The 21,700-nt window shown below is 41.2% G+C and overlaps 1 protein-coding gene across 3 annotated transcripts in view; it reads left to right on the top strand.

The window, feature by feature from the left end:
* LOC131985056 (ATPase family AAA domain-containing protein 2-like) overlaps positions 1–21,700 on the top strand; it is a 28,124-nt gene continuing 6,424 nt past the window's right edge. For all 3 annotated transcript variants that reach the window (XM_059350086.1, XM_059350085.1, XM_059350084.1), the window contains exons 1-21: positions 1–417; positions 1,767–1,858; positions 1,994–2,022; positions 2,823–2,916; positions 3,939–4,011; positions 6,144–6,222; positions 6,319–6,444; positions 7,289–7,355; positions 7,925–8,017; positions 8,585–8,693; positions 9,738–9,853; positions 9,969–10,143; positions 11,031–11,119; positions 11,214–11,373; positions 12,289–12,379; positions 13,193–13,507; positions 14,366–14,670; positions 15,672–15,857; positions 16,876–17,011; positions 18,551–18,741; positions 20,054–20,213. In XM_059350086.1, coding sequence (XP_059206069.1) covers positions 256–417; positions 1,767–1,858; positions 1,994–2,022; positions 2,823–2,916; positions 3,939–4,011; positions 6,144–6,222; positions 6,319–6,444; positions 7,289–7,355; positions 7,925–8,017; positions 8,585–8,693; positions 9,738–9,853; positions 9,969–10,143; positions 11,031–11,119; positions 11,214–11,373; positions 12,289–12,379; positions 13,193–13,507; positions 14,366–14,670; positions 15,672–15,857; positions 16,876–17,011; positions 18,551–18,741; positions 20,054–20,213 — 2,848 coding nt within the window. In that variant the 5' untranslated portion in view covers positions 1–255. The remainder of the gene's footprint in view (positions 418–1,766; positions 1,859–1,993; positions 2,023–2,822; positions 2,917–3,938; positions 4,012–6,143; positions 6,223–6,318; positions 6,445–7,288; positions 7,356–7,924; positions 8,018–8,584; positions 8,694–9,737; positions 9,854–9,968; positions 10,144–11,030; positions 11,120–11,213; positions 11,374–12,288; positions 12,380–13,192; positions 13,508–14,365; positions 14,671–15,671; positions 15,858–16,875; positions 17,012–18,550; positions 18,742–20,053; positions 20,214–21,700) is intronic.

Below are 21,700 nucleotides of genomic sequence, written 5' to 3'. Positions count from 1 at the left end.
GTCTGTTTGAATCCTCCGCTGTGTGTGTGTGTGTGTGTCCGTCTGACGGTGCGTGTGTCCGGGGTGTGTTTGTGTCTCAGCTCCGCCTCAGCACACGGAGCAGCCGCCCGGTGAACCGAGCCAAACAACCCGGCAGACACTTGGACGCGTTTATTTCCGTGTTCCGGTTGTTTTTTACTCTCACTTTCCGACGTTAATTTACCGGTAAACGAGCTAACGGTTAGCTTGAGTGTCTTGAGTGTGTGCGGCGTTACCATGGTGACGCTCCGCGCCAGAGGCCGAGGGGACGCGGATCCTTGCAGCGGGCCGCCGCGGCCTCACAGCCCGGCCAGGAGCGCCCGATCCCGGCCGCCGGAGCCACCGGGCACCCGGAGGAGGAGCTCCGTGACCCGGCCGGAGGAGTCCCGACTCCCGGATGTGAGTCTGTTGTTTGTTTTGTTCTGACGCCTCACAGCATCATTTAACTTTGAGCACGTTTGTCACAGTTAAAGTCATTATTCTGGCTAAATAATTGAACCAGAAATGTTTTAGTGTTAGTACTAATTAAAAAGAGAAAAGAAGAAAAACACCAATGTTTTATTATGTAAACATCAGTAGTCCAGATGTATGTTGGTGTTAGTTAATTAAACGGAGAACAGCACCAGAACCACTGTGTGTGTTATTATTTAAAAAATAATTAATGATGATAATTAACTTATATATACTTATGTATATATGAGTATCTTTAATAATGGTAATGGCTTCACAACAAGATAAAAATGCAATAATAAAAATTAAATGTAAAAGGAGAAAAACATCAGAGCCCCTGTGAATTCAGAACTCTTATTATATGATAATTAACTTCTCTCTTTGTATATATATATATATATATATATACATATATATACATATATATATATATATATATATATATATATATATATATATATATATATATATAAACTATATTATTATTATTATTGTAGTAAGGGCTTTACAACGACATTATTATTATTATTATAGTTATTATTAAAATAATTAATGGTGATAATGTACTTTTTAAAAATATGTATAAATAAAATAACATAATATTTTATATATATATATATATATATATATATATATATATATATATATATATATATATATATGCATATAAGTATCTTTTACAATGGTAATGGCTTCACAACAAGATAAAATGCTATCATAAAAATTAATATACAAAAGGGGAGAAAAACATCAGAGCTGCTGTGTATTCAGAACTATTATTATTATTTTAAAAATAATTAATGATGATAATTACCTTTTATGTATATACTGGTAATGGCTTTACAACAAGATCAAATACATGATATAAACAAAATGTTAAAGAAAAACAACAACAACTATCTATTTTTAGAGCTTATTATTATTATTAACTTATTATTATTAATATAAATAAATAATGGTTATAATAAACCTTTTGAATATATATTTTTAGTATATTTAACAATTTTAAGGGCTTTACAACAACATTGCAAGAACCACTGTGTATTCATTCTCTATCATTATTATTATTATTATTATTATTATTAATAATAAAATAATTAAATTTACTTTTTAAAAATATATAATATTTATATACATATATTTGTATATTTAACAATGTTAAGGGCTTCACAACAAGCTTAAATACAATAATAATAAATAATAATGACTGTGTGAGTATTCCACATTCAGTTATATGAACTTCTGAAGTGTTTATTTTAATTTATTTTATTACTGCTTTATTTTGACATACTTTTCAGGGATTTTCTGCCGAAGACGATGAAGAGCAGAATCACGTTGATTCAGAAATGCCCGAGGAGGAAGATGAGGAACCAGCGACAGCCGTCATCAGGTCGGACAAACGAGTTATTAGTTAGAAAATCCTAATAAATAATCCTGATAAATATGTGTTTACTCCACCCTTCACATAATGTAACATTAGTCACATGCATGTTTTCTCACTCTGAGCCTCGTTTTGTGTTCACAGGAAATCTGAGCGGCTTCAGAATACTGCAGGTAAGAACAGCAGCATCATCAAAGACACTTTCATAAACTCATAAAACACAAAAAGTCATAAAAAATCTTGTATCACAGGAGATGTGTAGATTCAATAATTTAAGGCTCTGCTACTTTATTTAACCTCTGAGATTTACTCGCTCTGCTACATCTCAGAGGGAATTATTGTACTTTTTATTTCACGATTTTATTATTATTTGAAAGTTTTAGATATCTTTTTGCACACAAAACACAGAAATTGACGCTTCCTCCCTTCCTTCATTCCCCCCCTCCTTCCTCTCTTCCTTCCTTCCTTTCTTCCTTCCCCTTCCTCCCTCCCTTCCTCACCCCCCCTCCCTCCTTCATTCCTTCCTCCCTCCTTCCTTCCTTTCTTCCTTCCTTCCTCCCTCCCTCCTTCCTTCCTTCCTTTCTTCGTTCCTCCCTTCGTCCCTCCTTCCTTTATTTCTTCCTCCCTCCCTCTTTCCTCCCTCCCTCCTTCCTTCCCCCCTTCCTCCATTCCTTCCTTCCTTTCTTCCTCCCTTCCTCCCTCCCTCCCTCTTTCCTTCCTTCCCTCCTTCCTCCCTTCCTTCCTTCCTTTCTTCCCTCTCTCCTTCCTTCCTTCCTTCCTTTCTTCTTCCTCCCTCCCTCCTTCCTTCCTTCCTTCATTCCTTCCTCCCTCCCTCCCTCCTTCCTTCCTCCCTCCCTCCCTCCTTCCTTCCTCCCTCCCTCCCTCCCTTCCTTCCTTCCTTCCTGCAACATATCATGTTCATGAGTCAGACTGACACCTGTGTGTGTGTGTGTGTGTGTGTGTGTGTGAGGAGGTCTGAGGAGGAGCGGTCTGAGGAGGAGCACCAGGCCGTCCAGACTGACCAGCAGATATCAGGCCTCCAACATGTTTGACGGCATCAGCACCAAGTGAGACATAAAACACAAACACTGTCTTAGCTGCAGAGTGACGATCAGTCCAAACACAGAGCAGCTGTTTCAGTGCAGGTAGTCGCTCACGACTATACCGGTATATTTTAGTAAAAAAAATGCATTTCATGATATTGACAATGCTACTTCTAGACGTAGTAGTGTAAGGATTTCCATCCTAGACCAGGGATTGGCAACATGAGGCCCGGGGGCCACATACGGCCCTCACCCTCACTTGAAGTGGCCCTCAGTACAACTACATGCATTTGAGCATGAAATCTTAAAAGCACAGTGTAAAAATGCACAAAATTACTTCTTGCAATTAATGTTGGTCTGCTGTTCTTGCACTGAAAAACAAAAGAAATCACAATAAGTGGTTATTTTTTATTTGCTTCAAACCTTTTGTATTCCTACTTATACTGTTAAACATGCATTTGAGCATGAAATATGTTAAGTTACTGCACTGTAAACATATTTAAAAACTGTATTTTAAGGAGAACTGACCGAGGCTAGTATGATAGTGAGGAATTGTCTAGTATTTTACTGATGTAATTGTGAGTTGACATCACTGAAAGCTTTAGGAACGGAATTTAGACTATACATATACTTAAAGATAAAAATGCGTATTTGGTATATATTGATTTGTAGGGTTAGGGTTATCTTGAGTTTTTGGAAAAGGGGAGCAGAAGGATCTAGTGCTTTTGAAAATGTGGCAGTTCAAACAAATCTTTTCTGAGCTAGATAAATACTGTGGAGGTTTAAGAGTAATTTTTATTGAACCACCATGAAGTTGACGTGATAAGCAGCTGACAGGAGACTTCAGTGAACGTTTTCTTGTGATGTTTTGTGGGAAAACGCTGACAGGTGAACCTTGTTTGTTGAGCTGATTTATGGTTTGTTGACTTCTGCAGAACAACACAGTCACAAGCTGTGATCCTTTAGTTTGTCTCCCCCAAATTAGGGTTAAAAAATGATAATACAGGAGATTTATCCTGACTTTAATTCTGTGTTTCTGTGTGCAGCGCGGCCAGCTCGGTCCTGAAGAGGATGGACAGCATGAAGAAGAAGAGGAGGCTCAGTAACAACAGAGAAGGAGTGAGTCATCAAACATCTACAAACATTCTCACAGTTCATTCATATGAAATCAAGTGTTAAAACCTTGTGAACGCAGTAAAATAAAAAGTGACGGTTTCTCAACCTCCAATTCAGAGCTACAGTCACGGAAAAAATAATCAGACCACCTTTTCTTCTTCAGTTTCTTATTTGTTTTAATGTCTGGTACAAATAATCATATTTATCTATCAAAAGTCACATTAACTACTAATATAAATGATTATTTTATGCTTCCAATTAATTAAATGGTGTGAAACTAGAGTCTAACTTCTTATCTTTCAGACTGTGTATTGTTTTAACCGTGTATGTTAGCCTCGGGTTTACCAGAGTCGGCTTAAGGACGCTAATGCCGGTGAATTATAATAATTAAAGGGTTGAAATGCCAAAAATGTTTAAACATTTGGTAGTTTTGAGCACAGTGGAAGTTGTTTAAGAGGTTTATGCAGAAAAAAGTAGAAAAATGTTAATCTGTAAAGTTTTTATAGCGTTTTTTTTGGAAGTGGACATTTTCAGCCCGAAGGGTCTGAAAGGAGAGTAAACTATAGTGGGCCCAGTATCGGTCTCTGGGAGGCAGTTTTCTATGAACTGTTTTATTTCAGCTGCTGCTGTTTTGACCGTCTGCCCAGACTTTGTGTTTACGTCTCTGTGGTGTGTGTGTGTGTGTGTGTGTGTGTGTGGGTGTGTGGGTGCTGCCTCTCTTATCAGGGTTCAGTGAGGGCGGGGCACCAGCTGCACCCTGCCCTCCTCCCTCTGCTCCCCGGCCACACTCACACTAATCTCTATCAGCTCACAACATATTGGACGGCAGAGGAGAGCCTTGTTGTTGTTGTTATTGTGTTTTTTTTTAGGTTTTTTGTCATAGTAATAGGGGGAAAAAAAGTCTAAATTACCAGAAAAAAAGTAGAATTACCAGAAAATAAGTCAAAATCACAAGAAAGAGTTAGAAATTACCAGAAAAATATCAAAATCACAAGAAAAAAATGTAGAAATTGTGGTCAGGATATTGTGTCAGGAAGTTGTTGAAATATCGCTGCAAAGTTAATCTTTTTTTTCTGTTTGATTCATACTTTGTTGGTCATTCTAAACAAAACTGTTCTTGATTGACTTTAATTTTGTGGACACAAAATGCAGTTAAACAGTTAATGGATGGATGGATGGGTGGGTGGGTGGATGGATGGATGGATGGATGGATATATAGATGAATGGATGGATGGATGGGTGGATGGATGGATGGATATATAGATGGATGGATGGGTGGATGGATGGATGGATATATAGATGGATGGATGGATGGATGGATGGATATATAGATGAATGGATGGATGGATGGGTGGATGGATGGATGGATGGGTGGATGGATGGATGGATATATAGATGGATGGATGGGTGGATGGATGGATGGGTGGGTGGATGGATGGATGGATGGGTGGATGGATATATAGATGGATGGATGGATGGATGGATATATAGATGGATGGATGGATGGATGGATATATGGATGGATGGATGGATGGATATATGGATGGATGGATGGATGGATGGGTGGATGGATGGATGGGTGGGTGGATGGATGGATGGATGGATATATAGATGGATGGGTGGATGGATATATAGATGGATGGGTGGATGCGTGGGTGGATGGGTGGATGGGTGGGTGGATGGATATATAGATGGATGGATGGGTGGGTGGGTGGATGGGTGGGTGGATGGATGAATGGGTGGGTGGATGGATGGATTGGTGGGTGGGTGGATGGATGGATGGATGGATGGATGGATGGATGGATGGATGGATGGATGGATGAATGGGTGGGTGGATGGATGGATGGATGGATGGATGGATGGATAAATGGATGAGTGGGTGGATGGATGGGTGGATGGATGGATATATAGATGGATGGGTGGATGGATATATAGATGGATGGATGGATGGATGGATGGTTATTTTGATCTTATCTCTGGTTTTACTTATCATCATCAAACACAAACTGCCTCATGGAGATGAAGCCAGAACTTTAGACGGCAGGAAACACGCTGCTGAAGGTTTTTACAGCGTGATGTCATGTGATGTGACTTCAACCTCCCTGACAGTGTTTGTGTGTTTGATGAATCTGTAGAAGATCTACTCTAAAGCTCAGAGGAGGAGAACTCCGGTTCCTCCACAGAGAGATCTCAGCGACGGAGAGGACCTCCACGGTGAGTCGCACATTCAGGACTAACTCACTCCTTTTTAGTCACGCTGCCCTCTGACATCACCTTCATTTTGTCTTTTCTTATCTGAACTGTTTCCAGGCGGAGTGGATGGCGAGGACAGCAGACAGGAAGTGGCTACAGACGCCGACAGCAACGTCAGCGACGAGCCCAACGTAGACGCCAAAGTGAGCCGAGCCTCGTCGCTCTACCAGGGACCAGGCAGCGGTCAGTCAACCTCAGAGCAGGAACACCTAGAACACCAGACACAGAAACATCTAGAACACCAGACACAGGAACACCTAGAACACCAGACACAGAAACATCTAGAACACCAGACACAGGAACATCTAGAACACCAGACACAGGAACACCTGGAACACCAGACACAGGAACATCTAGAACACCAGACACAGGAACACCTAGAACACCAGACACAGAAACATCTAGAACACCAGACACAGGAACATCTAGAACACCAGACACAGGAACACCTAGAACACCAGACACAGAAACATCTAGAACACCAGACACAGAAACATCTAGAACACCAGACACAGAAACATCTAGAACACCAGACACAGAAACATCTAGAACACCAGACACAGAAACATCTAGAACACCAGACACAGACACATCTAGAACACCAGACACAGGAACATCTAGAACACCAGAAACATCTAGAACACCAGACACAGAAACATCTAGAACACCAGACACAGAAACATCTAGAGCACCAGACACAGACACATCTAGAACACCAGACAGGAAGTTACAGTCTGATGCTGATTTAACACAGAGGAAGAAACACAACAGTCCCCTCCCTTCTTCCTTCCTTCCTTCCTTTGTTTCTTCCACCCTCCTCCCTTCCTTCTTTCCTTCCTCCCTCCCTTCTTCCTTCCTTCCTTCCTTCCTCCCTCCTTCCCTCATATTCATATTCCTATTTTCCTAAATGCTCAAATGTCTGTGTATATTTATAATACATGTATATTATTCATATTTAAATCCTTATAAAGGTGTTGGCAGGTTTAGGTTTATAGTTGTGATGTTTTTTTTCTGTGTTGTTGTCCAGATTTCCCGAGGGGAACGTTCAGGATCAGCGCCTCCGGAGCCAACACCACCCGCAGAGCTGCTTTCAGGTCAGACTGACGGCTTTTATTCTTTTATTTCTCTTCTGTCAACAAAGAAACACTTCTATACCTGGAGCAACTATACACTGACAAGGATGATGTGTCTCAGGCATATCTGGCTGTTTTATGTATGATTTTTATGCTTTTAAATCACTTTAAAACACTTTTTATTGTTTACCTCCTACCTAAATGAAGTTTCAGGTTGATCAAGTTTTATCTGGTTTAGTTTAAGTTTCTTTAAATTTAATAAAAGCAGAGTTACAACCTTCATCTCTCTCACAAGTAAATATTGACCAAAAAATATTTCAAAAACTGTTTATTTTGTTTATTTTAACTCCACCAAAACCAATGTTAGGTTACTTTTGCATCTTTATTATGCAACCAAAAAATGTTTTATTGCATGAAATTTGCAAATCCAAGAACATTTGTTTGTAGATTGATAACTGCAGCTTGTTGTTGAGCTGAACTTAATGGTCGGGATGCACGCGTGGGAGTTTTTGATGTATTATTATTTGTGATAAAATGTGTTTTGATTTGAGTCCTGTACGTCCGTCATTTCTTTTCGTCTCGTCCTGCAGACCCACTAAGAGCACGCTGTCCATCCAGTCTGAAGACAATGAAGACAACGACTCTGACGACGAAGCGCAAAATGCTGAAAAAGTCACTGGAAGGTCAGTAAAAATGTGCTGTCTCCAAAGTGGGACGAGCTAGTCTTCCTGGGGTCCAAAAAATAAATAAAAATCACTTAATGATAATGTAAAAACAATGAAACGTTGTAGACATCATTAAAACATCATCATAAACTATTCAAATAAGTTGTTACATTCATACAGTCCATTCCCTACTCACATATATATATATATATATTTTTTTTTTAAAGATATTTTTTGGCCATTTTTCAGCTTTATTTGATAGTGTGAGAGAGAGTGAAAGGGGGAGACAGAGGGGAAGACATGTGGGAAAGGGCTCAGAGTCGGACTCGAACCCGGGCCGCCCGCTTGCGAGGTCAAAGCCTCTATGGTACGCGCTCTACTAGGTGTGCTACCGGGGCGCCCCCCTACTCACATATTTAAATAGTGGATTCTCTAATGGTACTTGAAACACGATAAATAACTGTCCTCTTTATGAATTTGATTTTGGACAGGGTAACATCAGATCGTCTTGTAATAACTGTTCCTTAAAGCACAATACTTCTGACTGGACTGATGTGTTTGTGTTGTTGTTGTTGTTCCCGTCAGCTGGCGTCCCCTCGGCGTGCGTCCTGAGAACCTCCTGGAGACCCGTAGAGACAAGATGAACGCCGGAGCAGGTCTGGCAGACATCGACCCCATGACCATCGACCAGACGGTGAGTTCACAAACGCTCTGATCCAATAGGTCAACTTTAGAGACTAAGGGCGTTTTCACACCTGAAAGTCCGGACCAAGGTCTGTGTTCTGTTCCATTGTCTACATTTGGTCCGGTTGGTTTTGGTTTCACACTGCAAAAGGAATGCAGGACTTTATAAGACAATTCTACTGGACACGTCATCTCCCTGTGGACTTCCTGGTTCATTTTGTTTTGGTTACACTGCGTTGTTAGGCCGGCCGCCATCTGACCTCAGTGTTACTTCCTCAACGTGTTTACACTAAATGAATCCAGCGAGACACCTTTTACTCCGTTTGAGTCCTTTTCCCATGCGTTATTTCAGTCTTGTGGCAGTGAAGGTTTCTGCTGCTGTCCTCAGCTCCGTTGTGCACACAATTAAATGTTTGTCCTTGGTCTTGTGTTACCTTGCCGCTGATTAGTGATTGTGCTCACCTGCCGAGGCGCCGCGGGGCAACACACACGCCGTCGCGCGCATGCAGCAGCACGGCCGCTGTCACACACACGCAGCTGCACCTCCAGGCAGATCGCCGCAACAAATACTGTTGCTGGTCTTTTGCTACCAGCAGCATCGGCTTAATGAGCAAACTTTGGTCCTTTGGTGCGGAGCGTGGTCCGCTGCACCTCACACCTGGAATTTAGGTTGGGATCAAACTGAAAAGTCCTAAAGTTCAGACCAAACGAGATAGGTGTGAAAGCACTAACTGTTAGTTAGTTTATCTCTCTACATGTTACATGGTGATGATCTTAGAGAAATCTCTTCATGACGGCTCCTTCTGTCCTTCCTTCATTCATTCCTCCCTCCTTCCTTCCTCCCTTCCTCCCTCCTTTCCTCCCTTCCCTCCTTCCTTCTTTCCTTCCTTCCTTCCTTCCCTTCTCTCTCCTTTCCTCCCTTCCCTCCTTCCTTCCTCCCTCCCTTCCTCCTTCTTTCCTTCCTTCTCTCCTTCCTTCCTTCCCTCCTTTCCTTCCTTTCTTCCTTCCTTCCCTCCTCCCTTCTTCCTCCCTCCTTCCCTCCTTCCCTCCTCAGGTTGGGTTTGACAGTATTGGAGGTTTATCTGGTCACATCTCAGCGCTGAAGGAGATGGTCGTCTTCCCGCTTCTCTACCCAGAAGTCTTTGACAACTTCAAGATCCAGCCTCCCAGGTCACACACACACACACACACACACACACACACACACACACACTGTTCAGATATATAAAGCGGTTATCTTCTGAGGTGAAGCAGCATGTTTTCCAGCCTGTTTCTCTCTCTGCAGAGGTTGCCTGTTCTACGGGCCTCCGGGGACGGGGAAGACGCTGGTGGCCCGGGCGCTGGCCAACGAGTGCAGCCTGGGCAGCAGGAAGGTTTCCTTCTTCATGAGGAAAGGAGCCGACTGCCTCAGCAAGTGGGTGGGAGAGTCGGAGCGCCAGCTGAGGCTGCTGTTTGAGCAGGTAAACACACCTGGGTCCCCGTGCTGCCCCCTGCTGGACGCCCACAGACCGGTCTTTTCATATCACGTCTTTATTAGTTCCTTTAAATATCCGAACTGTCACAGTAGCCATGGTTACGTTAAAGTCGGAGTGAATTTGAAGGGATATTTTGAAATGTGGCATTAAAGAAAATGTGAATTATGGACGTTTCCTTCCTTCCTTCCTTCTCCCTTCTTCCTTCCTTTCTCCCTCCCTCCCTCCCTCCTTCCTGCCTTCCTTCCTTCCTTCCTTCCTCCTTCCTCCCTCCTTCTCTCCTCTCCTTCTTCCCTCCCTCCCTTCCTCCATCCTTCCTTCCTTCCTTCCTTCTCCCTTCTTCCTTCCTTTCTCTCTCCCTCCCTCCTTCCTGCCTTCCTTCCTTCCTTCCTCCTTCCTCCCTCCTTCTCTCCTCTCCTTCTTCCCTCCCTCCTTTCCTCCATCCTTCCTGCCTTCCTTCCTTCCTCCCTCCTTCCTTCCTTCCTCTCTCCTTCCTTCTTTCCCTCCTCCATTCCTTCCACCCTCCCTCTATTCTCCTTCCTTCCTTCTTTCCTCCCTCCCTCCCTCCCTTCCTCCATCCTCCCTTCCTCCATCCTTCCGTCCTCCCTCCCTCCTGTTTTCCATTAAAGAAAAAGATTTTCCGTCTCCTGTTTAGAGCTTTAACTATTTTTCCAAAAAGACAAAAAAACACCTTAAGCAAGCGTAAAAACTTTTATGCACATCGAATGTTGGTGTTTCCATCAAGTTTTTCTCATGCAAATCCTGAAAATGTGCAGAGAAAGAGTTTACTGCACCCTGTTCTGTAACACATTAAATCCAGTTGAGTTAGTTGTTTTTGTAACCTGTGTTTGAGTTGTTGTGTTTTGGTCCTTCAGGCGTTTAAGATGCGTCCGTCCATCATCTTCTTTGACGAGATCGACGGCCTGGCCCCGGTCCGGTCCAGCAGACAGGACCAGATCCACAGGTCACAAGAAGAACAACTCTCCTCTGTTCCTCTGGATCCCTTCAGACCGACTCACAGAGTTACTCTGCTCTTCTTTTCTCTCTGCGTCCTTCAGCTCCATCGTGTCGACGCTCCTCGCCCTGATGGACGGTCTGGACAGTCGTGGTGAGGTCGTGGTGATCGGAGCGACCAACCGCCTCGACGCCATCGACCCGGCGCTGCGCCGCCCCGGACGCTTCGACAGAGAGTTCCTGTTCGGGCTGCCGGACAGAGAGGTGACACACACCACATCATATATTAAATAACCCTTATTATTATTATTATTTGTATTATTATTATTATTATTATTATTATATTATTACCATTATTATTATTATTATTATTATTATTATATTATTATTATTATTATTATTGTTATTATTATTATTATTATATTATTATCATTATTATTATTATTATTAGTATTATTATATTATATTATTATTATTATTATTATTATATTATTATTATTATTATTATTATTATCATTATTTCAGTTTGTTTACAAAATGTTTTAATTTGACACTAGAAGTTAAGCTTCATAATGATCACATGAATCCTTTTTAGCTGAATTTGGGCTTTAAACTTATGATGGTATAAATTGTATATCTATACATCAGGGATGGGCAACTGGAGGCCCAGGGGCCACATACGGCCCTCACCCTCACTTAAAGTGGTCCTCAGTACAACTACATGCATTTGAGCATGAAATCTTAAAAGTGCAGTGTAAAAATGCACAAAATTACTTCTTGCAATTATTGTTGGTCTGCTGTTCTTGCACTGAATAAAAGAAATCACAGTAAGTGGTTATTTTTTATTAGCTTCAAACCTTTTGTATTCCTATTTATACTGTTCTACATGCATTTGAGCATGAAAAATGTTATGTTACTGCACTGTAAACATATTTAAAATGTCAGTTTCATCATATCTGGTTAGTGACGCTCCTATATGTGGCCCTGTGGTAGTGAACATGAAACACTGTGGCCCCCTGCAGCATTTAAGTTGCCCATCGCTGGTCTAGTTATATTATGATAAGCTCGGAAAAACATGATATTGTTTATGTTTGTTAAATATTTGAAAATATTCTAATTCTGTTATTTCTCCTGTTTTGGCTTGTTTGACTGTCTTTTTTTTTTTTTTTTATGTTCCAGTCTCGTAAAGAAATCCTTAAAATCCACACCCGGCAGTGGAAACCTCGTCCGTCTGAAGATTTCCTGGAAGAGCTGTCGGAGAAATGTGTCGGTAAGAAAAAACTTCACATCTTCACATCAAATAAAGAGATTTATTCTAAGACTGTTGACTCTTAGTGGAACAAATATACATAACAAAGAGTAAAAGCATATTTTCTAGGTGCAAGTTTAAAAGAAGGATGTTATTTATGAAAAGATGGCAGATTATAAATCTAATATCACATTTTCTAAATCGTTGACAGAACAGAAAAACATCTGAGTGATATTTGATACATGGAATCACATGAAAAGCTAAAGTTTTATCATTTTTAAAATAACTGTTTATTGTATTTTATTTGTTAATGCATTTATTTCTTTATTTATTTTAATCTGGGCTTTGAACATGTACCATATAAACAGCCTTGCTTTTATTAACTTTTTAACTTTTATTTAATTTATCTTTTTAATTTCCATTTCCTGTCTCACTATTTGTCTTATTCTAATTCTACCAGAGTACCTAATAATAATAATAATGATAATAAAAACATGCTAAATATATGAAAAAAACTGTCAGTATGTCAGTTTTATTTTCAATAAAAATAAATTAAAAATAAATAAATATACAGTTAAAAAACCTGACATTTGACCTGAAGGATTGCAGGATATTTAGTTTGGACTGAGTGAACCTCAACTCAACTCATCTTTATTTGTAAAGCATTTTAAAAACAACAACAGCCGCAACAAAGTGCTGCACATAAATAAGCAAACAAGAACAATAAAATAAATGAAACAGGAAATAAACACTTAAATAAATAGTATCATTGCTTTTTAAAAAAACATTTAAAGAACAATAAACCTGCTGGTAACCGGCCGTCCCGTCTCCTAGGTTACTGCGGCGCCGACATCCGTGCGGTGTGCACGGAGGCGGCGCTGTGCGCCCTGCGGCGCCGCTACCCTCAGATCTACGGGACGTCCCAGAAGCTGCTGCTGGACGTCTCCTCCATCGCCGTCAGCAGCGGTGACTTCGTGGCGGCCATGAGGAAGATGAGCCCGGCCTCGCGGCGCTGCGCCGCCTCGCCCGCCAAGCCGCTCTCCGCCGTGGTGCAGCCGTTGCTAGGCAACACGCTGCGCCGCCTCCTGGAGACGCTGCAGAGGCTGTTTCCTCACGCAGAGCAGGGCATGAAGAGGAGGAGGGAGCCGGGTGAGTCCTCCCTTCCTTCACTCCTTCCTCCCTACCTCCCTCCTTGCTTACTTACTTTCTTTCCCTCCTTCACTCCCTCCCTCTCTCCCTATCCTTCCCTCCTTCTTCCTCCCTTCCTCCCTCCCTTCCTTGCTTCCTTCTCTCCTTCCTTCCTTTCATCCTTCCCTCCCTGTTGGTTCCTTCCTTCCTTCAGTTCGTCCTTCCTTCAATCCTTCCACCCTCCCTCCTTCTTTTCCTTCCTTCTCTCCTTCCTTCCTTCTTTCCTTCCTCCCTCCCTCCCTTCTTCCTTCTTTTCCTCCCTCCTTGCTTCCTTCCTTCCCCGCCTCCCTCCCTCCTTCCTTCCTTCCTTCCTTCCTTGCCTGGCTCCGGTCCGATCCAGCAGACAGAACCAGATACACAGGTCACAACTCTCCTTCCTTCCTTCCTTCCTTTCTTTCTTTCTTTCTTTCTTTTTTTTCTTCCTTCCTATTCCTTTCTTTCTTCCTTCCTTCCTTTCCTCTCTCCCTCCTTCCTCCCCCCCTTTCTTCCTTCCTTCCTTCCTGTCATCCTTCCCCCCCTTTCTTTCTTCCTTCCTTCCTTTCCTCTCTCCCTCCTTTCCTCCTTTCCTCCCTGCCTCTTTCCTTCCTTCCTTCCTCTCATCCTTCCTTCCTTCCCTCCCTTTCTTTCTTCCTTCCTTTCCTCCCTCCCTGCCTCCTTCCTCCCTTCTTTCCTCCCTCCCTCCCTGCCTCCCTCCCTCCCTTCCTTCCTCCCTCCCTCCCTCCCTTCCTTCCCTCCTCAGGTCTTGTTTAACAGCTGCTGATATATTCCGTCTTTTATATCTTGTTGTGTTTTCTGTAACTTGTGTTTTCTGCGCGTCAGATCTGACGTCTGGTATCCTTGACGACGGCCTGTCGTACGGAGGAGACGAGTGCTCCTCCAGTATCTCCTCCCCCTCCCCCTCCACCTCCCAGAGCAGAAGCTTCCTCCACTTTGCGAGGAGCGCAGTGAGACAGCCGACGTCCCACCGTCCCCGCCTGCTGCTGGCGGGTCGCCATGGCGCCGGTCACTCCTCCCACCTGGCGCCGGCCGTCCTGCACGCCTTGGAGCGCTTCACCGTCCACAGCCTGGACTCAGCCGTGCTGTTTGGAGTCAGCAGCACCTCCCCGGAGGAGGCCTGCGCCCAGGTGACTCCCACAAACTCCTCACTGATGATCGGACTAAAAACTTTAATCATTCCAGTGTTCAGGCTTCAGGAGGTTTGTTATTGTGATAAAATACAAAAAAAACAAGGAGGTAGTTTGGACAAAACACAGAAAGGAAAATGAAAAATCATTCAAATATGTAAACATTGCAGACCTATAGTCAATGTAAATAATAATAATAATATTGATTGGGAATACATAAATAATATTATATTATTATAAGAAAAAACAGTTATTCTTCTGTAAAGAGTTCACAGACAATTTGACAGTTTTGCTTCTTCTTTTAGTGTTTTTAAGTTTTAAAGTTTGTTATTTTGCATTAATGTATGTTGAATTTGCACTTATTTTACGTATTAAATTAGGTTTAAGGAACATGTAGTCAACAGAATGGTGCAGATAAATAAGAATATGAGTTAAGTTAGGTCAAATAATAATTATAATAAAGAAAATTGGGATAAATATACTGTAATAACATTAAATTAGAATTTATTTTTAATTTTCTTTCTATTAAAAGTATTTTTTTAAAACTATTTTTGTGTGTGTTGAAGTTTAAAAAAACAAATTCCCATAAAATCCAGTGAACTTTGCATCTTATTTGCATCATATTTACTCAATAAGTTCACAATGAATTCAATGAAAATGTCTAATTAAAAATCAATATTGGCAATATGTAATATTTCACTTGGGTCCAAAGTGGTTTAAGTATATAGGAATTTGAAGAACTATAGATGTGTTGTGTATATATATATATATATATATATATATATATATATATATATATATATATATATATATATATATATATATATATATAGTGTGAAGTTTAGAACACGGTCCTTTAGCGCCATCTGGTGGTGATAACAGGTAACTACAGGAGAGTTCAGATCAGACGAAACATAAACGTCTCTTAGAGGACTAAACATGTGAATCTGGTGTGTGTGTGTGTGTGTGTGTGTGTGTGTGTGTGTTGACTGGTCTCTCAGGTGTTCTGCGAGGCGAGGAGGACGTCTCCCAGCATCCTCTACCTGCCTCACATCCAGCAGTGGTGGGACACGGCCGGCTCCTCCCTCAGGGCCTCCTTCTCCAGCCTCCTGGGGAGCATCCCCTCCCTCTCCCCCATCCTGCTCCTCGCCACCTGCAGCCTCCCCCACCAGACCCTCGACCCGGAGGTCACTGATAATACTATAATACAGATCATACAGCCTTCTCCTTATTCACATCTCACCTCCTTTACTCACCTCCTACATTTCCTCTCTCCTTTCCTTCCCTTCCCTTCCCTTCTTTCCTTTCCTTTCCTCCTTTTTCTTCTCTCTTTTCCTTTCCTTTCCTTCCCTCCTTTCATTTCCTCCTTTTTCTACTCTCCTTTCCTTCCTTTCTCTCCTTTCCTTTCCTTCTCTTGTTTCCTTCCCTCCTTTCCGTCTCTCATTTCCTTTCCTCCTTTTTCTTCTCTCTTTTCCTTTCCTTTCCTTTCCTTTCCTTCCCTCCTTTTTCTTCTCTCTTTTCCTTTCCTTTCCTTTCCTTCCCTCCTTTCATTTCCTCCTTTTTCTACTCTTCTTTCCTTCCTTTCTCTCCTTTCCTTTCCTTTCCTTCCCTTTTCTCCTTTCCTTTCCTTTCCTTCCCTTCTCTCCTTTCCTCCCTCATTTACTTCTTTCCTTTCCTTTCCTTTCCTTTCCTTTCCTTTCCTTCCCTTCTTTAATTTCCTCCTTTTTCTTCTCTCCTTTCCTTTCCTTCCTTTCTCTCCTTTCCTTTCCTTCCCTTCTCTCCTTTCCTTTCCTTTCCTTTCCTTCCTTCCCTTCTCTCCTTTCCTCCCTCATTTACTTCTCTCCTTTCCTTTCCTTTCCTTTCCTTCCCTCCTTTCATTTCCTCCTTTTTTCTTCTCTCCTCTCCTTTCCTTCCTTCCCTTCTCTCCTTTCTTCCCTTCTCTCCTGTCCTCTCCTTTCCTTCCCTTCTTTCCTTTCCTTTTCTCCTTTCTTCCTTCCTTTCCTTCCCTTCTCTCCCTTCTTCCTTCCTTTCCTTCCCTTCTCTCCTGTCCTTTTCTTCTTTCCTCCCTTCTTTCCTTCCCTTCTCTCGTTTCCTTTTCTCCTTTCCTTCCCTCCTTTCCCTCCCTTTTAGAGCGTTTTTGAGTCATAAAGCAACATATTGTGAGTATAAAAACACTGTGAATGTTATTTCTCCTCCTCTCCTCAGATCCAGCTCCTGTTCCGGGAGGAGTACGGGGAGGTTTTCTCCGTCGGCGCTCCGAGCCTCCAGGAGAGAACCGAGTTCTTCCAGGACCTGATCCTGAACCAGGCGGCCGAGGCTCCGCCCTCCAACAGACGAGCACGTACGTCACGCCGTCTGCTAGAGAAAGTATTCACATCCTGTTAGTGCAGTAAAAGTACTGGGAAAATACTCCACGACAAGTAAAAGTACAAGTATCAGCATCACACTGTACTTAAAGTATCAAAAGTAAAAGTACCGGTTATTTAGAATGTTTTATATAATCTAAATATGTTATTGGATCTTTTCTATTGATGCATTTATGAAAGCAGCGTTTTAATTTAATAAAGATAGAGCTCATTTTAATTTTGATCCTTTCCTTTCCTTTCCTTTCCTTTCCTTTCCTTTCCTTTCTTTTCCTTTCCTACCCTTCTCTCCTTTCCTTTCCTCCTTTCCTTCTCGCATTTCCTTAACTCCTTTCTTTCCTTCCCTCTATTTCCTTCTCTCATTTCCTTCCCTCCTTTCTTCCCTTCCCTCCTTTCCTTTCCTCCTTTAATTTCCTTCCCTCCTTTCTTTCCTTCCCTCCTTTCCTTTCCTCCTTTCCTTTCCTTCCCTCCTTTCCTTTCCTGCCCTTCTTTCCTTTCCTTCTCTCCTTTTCTTCCTTCCCTCCTTTCCTTTCCTCCTTTAATTTCCTTCCTTCCCTCCTTTCTTTCCTTCCCTCCTTTCCTTTCCTCCTTTCATTTCCTTAACTCCTTTCTTTCCTTCCCTCTATTTCCTTCTCTCATTTCCTTCCCTCCTTTCTTCCCTTCCCTCCTTTCCTTTCCTCCTTTAATTTCCTTCCCTCCTTTCTTTCCTTCCCTCCTTTCATTTCCTTCCCTCCTTTCCTTTCCTGCCCTTCTTTCCTTTCCTTCCCTCCTTTCTTTCCTTCCCTCCTTTCCTTTCCTCCTTTCATTTCCTTCCCTCCTTTCTTTCCTTCCCTCCTTTCCTTTCCTTTCCTGCCCTTCTTTCCTTTCCTTCTCTCCTTTTCTTCCTTCCTTTCCTTTCCTTCCCTCCTTTCCTTCTCTCATTTCTATTCATCATGCAGAATGCTTTATACATTGCAGATATATTATTTGATCGTTTGTATTGATACATTTATGTAAGCAGTGTTTAAATGTAGTAAATATAGCGCTCATTTGACTAATTAATCTACTGTTATGAGGTTTAATTAATGAAAATGTTGATCATGTTTCTATGTTTAATCTCGACCTAAAAAGTAACTCAAGCTGTCTGTAGTCTGTCTAAAGATAAATGTAGTAAAGGAGTAAAGAGGACAATATTTACCTCTTAAATTAATAAAGTTACAATAAATGGAAATACTCTAGTAAAGATAGATAGATAGATAGATAGACAGATATACTTTATTTATCCCAAGCTGGGAAATTACAGTGTAGCAGCAGCATTACACACAGAGACAATAACAACACAATTAAGTAAAAAGAACAACCTAGGCATACTTCAAGCAATAAAATATAAAAATACAATAAAATATAAAGTGTCTAAAGTATGTCCAACTTGTACGTGAGTCACCGTCCTTAGTTACATTATTCCACCGCTGCTTGTTCCAGTTATAATTAAACCATGATATAATAAAGTGTAATAACAGATATTTGTCCTGTCTCAGGGGCCCTGGAGGTCCTCCCCGTGGCGCCTCCTCCTGGGCCCCTGCAGCTGTCGGAGCAGGACCGTGTCCGTCTGGAGGAGCAGGAGGAGGACGTGCTGCGGGAGCTCCGCCTCTTCCTGAGGAACGTCACGGAGCGCCTCAGTCTGGACCGCCGCTTCAAGGCCTTCAGCCGGCCCGTCGACATCGAGGAGGTCAGCAGCTCTTCTACACTAACACACATATACAAATATTAACTGTAAATTAATGTCATGGGACTTTTTTTTTTTTTACGATATTATTCAATGGTTTAATTGCTTGAATGTTAAATTACAGTGAATTCTATGTAAATATACAAAAAAACCATCATATTGCTAAATGTAAAATTAAGGCATCTTTCTGTTTTTTTACACTAAATTAAATTAAAATTTAATGTAAAAAGAAATAATAAAAAAAAACAATCACTCACACTCATATTAATGTAAAAAAAAACCTTATTATTAAACAGATATGTATTTTATTAAATACATATATTTACTGTATATTATCATATTTTTAAAAAAAGGAAAAAAAGAATCTGTAAAATAACGTAATATGGTTGTTTGCGGTTGTTTGACAGTAAATTTAACACTGTTATATTCTCTCCTTTCCTTCTCTCCTTTCCTCCCCTCCTTTCCTTTCTTTCCTTTCCTTCTCTCCTTTCCTTCCCTTTCGTCCTTCCCCCCTTTCCTGCCTCCCTCTCCCTCCTTTCCTTCTCTTCCTTCCTTTCCTCCCCTCCTTTCCTTTCTTTCCTTTCCTTCCCTTTCGTCCTTTCCTTTCCTTCTCTCCTTTCCTTCCTTCCTTCCTTTCCTCCCCTCCTTTCTTTCTTTTCCTCCCCTCCTTTTCATTCTTTCCTTTCCTTCTCTCCTTCCCTTCCCTTTTGTCCTCCCCTCCTTTCTTTCTCTCTTTTCCTCCCCTCCTTTCCTTTCCTTTCCTTCTCTCCTTTCCTCCCTTCCCCTCCTTTCTTTTTTTCTTTCCTTTCCTTCTCTCCTTCCCTTCCCTTTTGTCCTCCCCTCCTTTCTTTCTCTCTTTTCCTCCCCTCCTTTCCTTTCTTTCCTTCTCTCTTTTCCTTCCCTTTCATACTTCCCCCCTTTCCTTTCCTTCTCTCCTTTCCTCCCTTCCCCTCCTTTCTTTTTTCTTTCCTTTCCTTCTCTCCTTCCCTTCCCTTTTGTCCTCCCCTCCTTTCTTTCTCTCTTTTCCTCCCCTCCTTTCCTTCTCTCTTTTCCTTCCCTTTCATACTTCCCCCCTTTCCTTTCCTTCTCTCCTTTCCTCCCTTCCCCTCCTTTCTTTTTTTCTTTCCTTTCCTTTCCTTCCCTTTTGTCCTCCCCTCCTTTTCTTCCCTCCTTTCCTTCTCTCCTCTCCTTCCCTCCTCCTCCTCCTCCTCCTCTCCTCTCCTCCTCCTCCTCCTCCTCCTCTCCTCCTCTCCTCCTCCTCCTCCTCCTCCTCTCCTCCTCCTCTTTCTCTCCTCTCCTCCTCCTCCTCCTCCAGGTGCCAGACTACCTGTTGGTGATCCGTAGACCGATGGATCTCTCCAGCCTGCTGACTAACATCGACCAGCAGAAATACGTCACTGTGGGAGAGTTTGTGTCTGACGCTGATCTCATCTGGCAGAACGCTCTGGAGTACAACCCCGACAGCGACACCATGGGTGAGACGCTACCACGGGAGAGATACCGCAGAAATAATCACAGGAGAGATACCGCAGAAATAATCACAGGAGAGATACCGTAGAAATAATCACGGGAGAGATACCGCAGAAATAATCACAGGAGAGATACCGTAGAAATAATCACAGGAGAGATACCGCAGAAATAATCACAGGAGAGATACCGCAGAAATAATCACAGGAGAGATACCGCAGAAATAATCACAGGAGGAATTAGTTTGAGACTTTATCTGAAGCGGCCACGTTTTACCAGAGATTTATAACTTTAGTTTGCTCTTTCACTCAGGATTTTATTCACCTTTTAAAATAGATTTTTATAGATATCTTTAGCATGACAAAAGACATTTATTAACCAAGTTCCCCTACATTCTCAGCAATTACAAAAAAACTTAAAAAACATGACAATAAATGGGTAAAATAATAATAATAAAAACAACAATAATAATAATGATAATAATAATTATTATAATAATAACAATTATAAAAATAACAAAAACGATGATAATGATAATAATAATAATAATAACAATAACGATGATGATAATGATAATATTAATAACAATCATAATAATAACAATAACGATGATGATAATAATATAATAACAACAACAATAACAATGATAATATTAATAATAACAATTAAAATAATAACAATAACGATGATGATTATAATTATAATGATAATGATAATAATAATAACAATAACAATAACAATAACAATAATAATACACAGTCACCCATAAAGTTGTTTAGCTTCTTAAAACTTCATTAATCAATCTCTTCCAAACATATCAGGATGAAAATGAAACCACAGTTAACAGGTTTGTGTCTGAAACATTATTCCAACTTTTATGGGGCGACTGTGTAATAATAAATAAATAAACAACGCCACTTCACCTTTCAGCCAGATGAGAGAACTTTTCTACCTCGTCTGTCTCTGAAACGAGTCGATCAGCTGATTCCAGCTGAAGCTCTGCTGTGAATCGATCTTTCTCTGAGCCGATGGATTCAGAAAGCTTTGAAACAGTCGACACGCTGTCTGCTTCACTCTGAAGTCTGCAGCCTTTAATCCTCCACAAATCCTTTTTTATTATATTTTATTTATTACATATTTGAGTTTGTCTGAGTCCGTGTCGGAGGAGAGACGTGGACTGAACAACAGGTGAAATAAAACACAAGCTGAAAACTGTAGAAATGTGATAAATTCTTCTTCTTCTTCTTCTAAATAAGAAAGTAGCAGCATCTCAGAGCTCATTGTTCAGATAGTTTGACAGAAATGTAATCTTGTCAATCAATTTTGATACTTTATTCATCATTTGAGTCAATTATGAAGCCAAAAGAGCAAAAAATGTGCTGCTTATACTGCTTTATATTGCATATTATCAAATTGTTGACTGAACTTTTTTTGTGTTTTGAACAGTTACATGATAAAGATAATAAATTAAGACATTTGAAGATGTCTCCTTAAC

Source organism: Centropristis striata, chromosome 14 (genome assembly GCF_030273125.1).
Source record: "Centropristis striata isolate RG_2023a ecotype Rhode Island chromosome 14, C.striata_1.0, whole genome shotgun sequence".
Classification (NCBI taxonomy): domain Eukaryota; kingdom Metazoa; phylum Chordata; class Actinopteri; order Perciformes; family Serranidae; genus Centropristis; species Centropristis striata.
Note: the sequence above shows the minus strand (reverse complement) of the source record. Positions and strands in the feature narration are given on the sequence as shown.